This window comes from Durio zibethinus, chromosome 15 (assembly GCF_047325235.1).
Source record: "Durio zibethinus cultivar Kanyao isolate XHJ-2024 chromosome 15, ASM4732523v1, whole genome shotgun sequence".
Lineage (NCBI taxonomy): Eukaryota > Viridiplantae > Streptophyta > Magnoliopsida > Malvales > Malvaceae > Durio > Durio zibethinus.
The window spans coordinates 20,629,252-20,633,158 of record NC_143176.1 but is presented as its reverse complement, the minus strand read 5'-3'; the positions used below and the strand labels follow the sequence as shown (position 1 = coordinate 20,633,158).

Genomic DNA, 3,907 nt, shown 5'->3' with positions numbered 1-3,907 from the left:
TAGAGTTTAAAATTTTTACTGTCAGTGTATAAAATAATTTTTATTTTAAGTACGATTAATTGTGATAAAAAAGATAAATCTAAAACGTACTAGTAATTGAGCTAATATACGTCACATTTTCTCCCTTCCAATAAAGGAGTAGATAAAATATAGAATTATGACATGATCTTTGTTGAAATTGATTTGAACATTTAAAGGCATTAAAAAGGTGATTGAAGAACAAGGATTTGAAAGAGAAAATGCTCATAGCCAAGAGAGAAAAACCAGAAAAGATAATTGTCTAGAAAACAATATAATACAATCCCATCCTATAAAAGATTACCATTTAGCAATGAAGCGGATAAATTTTCTCCCTTAGAAAAAGTAACTCAATCTTTTTGAAATCTTCATCATGGAAGAGAAGAAAATTCATCTACTTCATCACTTGAGGTAACCCCTTTTTTATTCCCAATTACGGCTGCCACAAAGTGCCTAAAAAAGTAACTGAGGCTTAGCCCTGACCAGCAAGTGCTCCGTAGCAAACCGCTCCCTCTTTTGCCTCCAATGCAATGTTTTGTTTGAGAATTTTTTGTTACCGAGCACAAGCTTTGGATAAGCCTAAGAAACTTTTAAAACATGGAAATTAAAGAAAATTAAAAGCTTTCGAAAAATTAAAGGGTACTTGATTTGATTCGATGAGTAGTTGTCTAGTGAGTGAATTCGTCTTCGGAGCCAGTGATGCAATCCTTGTCATCTTCAAATCCTTCAAGAGAAGGATGAGGGGAATGTCCTTTTCCAAATGACCTAATGTGATCTTTCAATGATCTTTTGTGTTTAAAATCAGAGCCACAAGTGCAATACCACAACTTGCCACAATTCTTTTCGTGTGTTCTCCAATCCCCTTTGACAGCCAATGTCTTGCCACATTTTCTACACATGAAGGGCTTTGCACCATGTTTCCTTTTGTAGTGAGTTTGAAGTGTTCGGAAGTCCTTCAATGGCTTCGCTCGCGGATGGTTGATGTTGTTTTTGCAGCCCTGGGCACAGCAATAGCATGGCAGCCTCAGCATTGCTGCTGGTTGTGTTCCTTTAAGTGAATCTGGCCCTTTCCTATATTCAGATCCATGCCCCCACATATGCATCTGTACCAACAACTTAAGCTCAGTCCCCTCTACTTGTTTTTGATCCATTTAGAAATGCACTTATTATAGTCTTAAATCTTAAATCAATTTATACCTCAAAGCTCACATATAATCTATTGTAAAAAAAAAAATTAGGTATTCAAGATTCAAGAATATTAATTGATGTTACATGTTTCAATTATAGTTACCATAGGTGAAATCATACTTTTTCAAAAATTGGATATGGGTTATCAAAGATATCATGACTTTGCAAATGGTAATCAATGACTTCTTATAATATAGTCTACAAGGATCATTAGGCTATGTCTTTTAATTAAAAGTTGAATAATTAAAGCGATTAAAGAGAGCAAATTACCCACTAAAGATAAGAATCCAAAGCTGTAAAATTAACTGCTCTCTCTCTCCCTCTCAAAACCCCCTGGCCCTTTCCCTTTTTTCTGCCTAATCAATTTCTACTTCCTATCACTACTGCTTTATAAGTAAAAATCTTTGTAATTTTTTCTTCCTACCCCAGCTGCTTGCTTTCTTCCCCCATAGCTTTCCACCCAAAAGGGAAGCAACCAATGACAAAAGTCAAAAGAAATTGGATGCGGATTAGTTAAATTTTCTTAATCATGGAAGGACATTCACATAACAAATTAAAGGAACAGATCATCGATATCATTTCTTCTACATGTAAAATAGGGAAGAGGCTATCATTTCTTTTTACTGCAGAAGTAAATGCCACTTTTTATTTCAATTTTCACTTCAAAATTGTTACCTGAATTATAGTTTAAAAAATTTTTATTAAAAATGTTGCCTGCAAAAATTAAGAATGGGAATATGCTTATTGAGTCATTTAGACAGATTAATTTGAACTTTCTTGGCTCTCAATTATTTCAACAGTTTTTTAGCTGTTTCTTCCTTAATTTTTATTTAATCTTTGAAATTCCAATGGATAGACACGCACATTGATTGACAACAAAAGTTGACACATGATTGAAACTCAAAAACATCAAAATCACAAAGGATTTAACCAAAATATAGACAGGGTTTGGTTTTCAATGGAAAAAAACTAAACGAAAATATGAAAATGATTTGAGAGAGTAAGGCCACATAATTCAACATCAAGTTGCATTGATCATTGAATTATATATCCGAAGTAGAATATAAATGAAAATGCTTTCACTAAAAGAAAATAAAACTAAAAAGGTGAAGGAAAATCTTGACCATATACCTTTGGAAGGAAAGAAGCTAATATAAACTTTCCTTGGCTATTTCTATAGTTTGTCCTTAAACAATTGTCTATATTTTTGTACCTTATTTATCCTTTTTTAATCATTAATTACATTTTTAAGTATTCATTTTTCTTTCTATTCTTTTGACCTACATGAACAATATAATCATTCAATAAAAAGAATAATATTTTCTATTTTTTCCAGTTTCCATGGATGTGGCATTAGTCCATTGCTTTTCCTTTATAATCTGAAAGACAACTTTGAATTGTAACTCATCAAAGTTTTTAAAACAATGATGAATTGATAGCAAAAAAAGAAGTGATTTTGCAAGCAATAAGGATTAGCTTTATTAGTTTATTACTTTCGCTTCAACAAACCAATAAAAATGGATTTATAGTTGATATCCGAAAACTTTATCATGTTCATGCATGGAGCCATGGATATAATCCTTGAATTCTTCATTGTCAAAAATGAAAAATGAAAAAAATAAAAAAAAATCTATAAAAAATAGCCTATATGCTTTAATTCAAAAAATTAAAGAATTCAAAAGATCGAAACAGTACTGACCTGCATGTTATTGTACCTATTGAAAGTCTTGCTACATATGGAGCAAGCAAACTGCATGGGGCCGACGAGGATCTGAGCTGGAGTTGGGATCCAAAACCTACTTTCTGTGTTGAAAGAACATCCATGGAAGGTTTTCTTGATGGGTTCTTCTTCTTTAAAATTCTTATTCTCCGCAACAGGATTATCCCCGGTAGTACTGTTGGGCAACCCAATGTGCAAGGAAACTGTAACTTTCTCTATCTTTTCTTCTTTAACATTCCCAAAACTCATCTCCTTTTTCGTTCCAGCATCTTCTTCTTCCAATGGTTTGTTCTCTGTTAGCCTGCTCAAAAGAGGTAGGCATTGAATGGTTTCCTGCCCAAGCTGCTGATGATCTTGTTGCTGCTGTTGAAAAGAGACGGCAGGCAGTTTCAAGATAGTCATGGGGTTTATAAGCTGAACCTGTTGAGTCACAGGAGAAGATGGTTTCAGCCATTCAATGAAAGTAGGAGCTTGAAAGCACGAGTTTTTGTCCTCTGCTAAATGGTAGCTCCTAAAACCCATCTTCATCAGAGGGAGTGGGGATTTTTTTTCCCTTTGGGACTAATTTTCTCTCCTTTCAGATGGTTTATATCCAGACTTTATGTGGGAAAAGACTAGCAGCTGATTTACGAAAGTTGGTTTGGTTTGTCTTTTAGGAAGAAGCACTGCTTTTTCTACCCTCTCCCCTTTATCTTTTTCCACCTTTGGCATTTGTTTGATTTAGGGGAGAGTATGACAGTGAGAAATGAAATTGAGCTTAGTGGTGGGGTTAAAGACAATGACATGCACATAAGTTATCAGACTCCCTTAAATTATCAGAGAATCCTAGAACAGTCTGAACTACAATGTAAATGTATATTATTCTATTGTTTAGCAACAAAGATATTTAAGTTATTTTTTTCTTAAAAGCCTTTTTTTTTAATACAAGTATTTTCAAATTTTATTTAGATCAAATCTCTTATTTAAGTAATTTTAAAAACA

General features: G+C 33.3%; 1 protein-coding gene across 1 annotated transcript; it reads right to left on the bottom strand.

Annotated features, from left to right (window-relative positions):
- Window positions 1–226: 226 nt before the first annotated feature.
- Window positions 227–3,557, bottom strand: LOC111302092 (zinc finger protein WIP3-like). Its single transcript, XM_022898030.2, has 2 exons — window positions 2,906–3,557; window positions 227–1,121 (listed from the first exon to the last, which is right to left on the bottom strand). Exons 1-2 carry the CDS (start codon window positions 3,452–3,454, stop codon window positions 687–689), a joined length of 984 nt encoding a protein of 327 aa, XP_022753765.1. The 5' UTR covers window positions 3,455–3,557; the 3' UTR covers window positions 227–686.
- Window positions 3,558–3,907: the final 350 nt, after the last annotated feature.

Excerpts from the sequence above, each read along its gene's own strand:
- LOC111302092 (XM_022898030.2), bottom strand. The coding sequence starts at position 3,454 with ATGAAGATGGGTTTTAGGAGCTACCATTTAGCAGAGGACAAAAACTCG. Across the intron at positions 1,122-2,905 it reads ATAGGTACAATAACATGCAG|ATGCATATGTGGGGGCATGG; the intron begins GTCAGTACTGTT and ends TTGTTGGTACAG.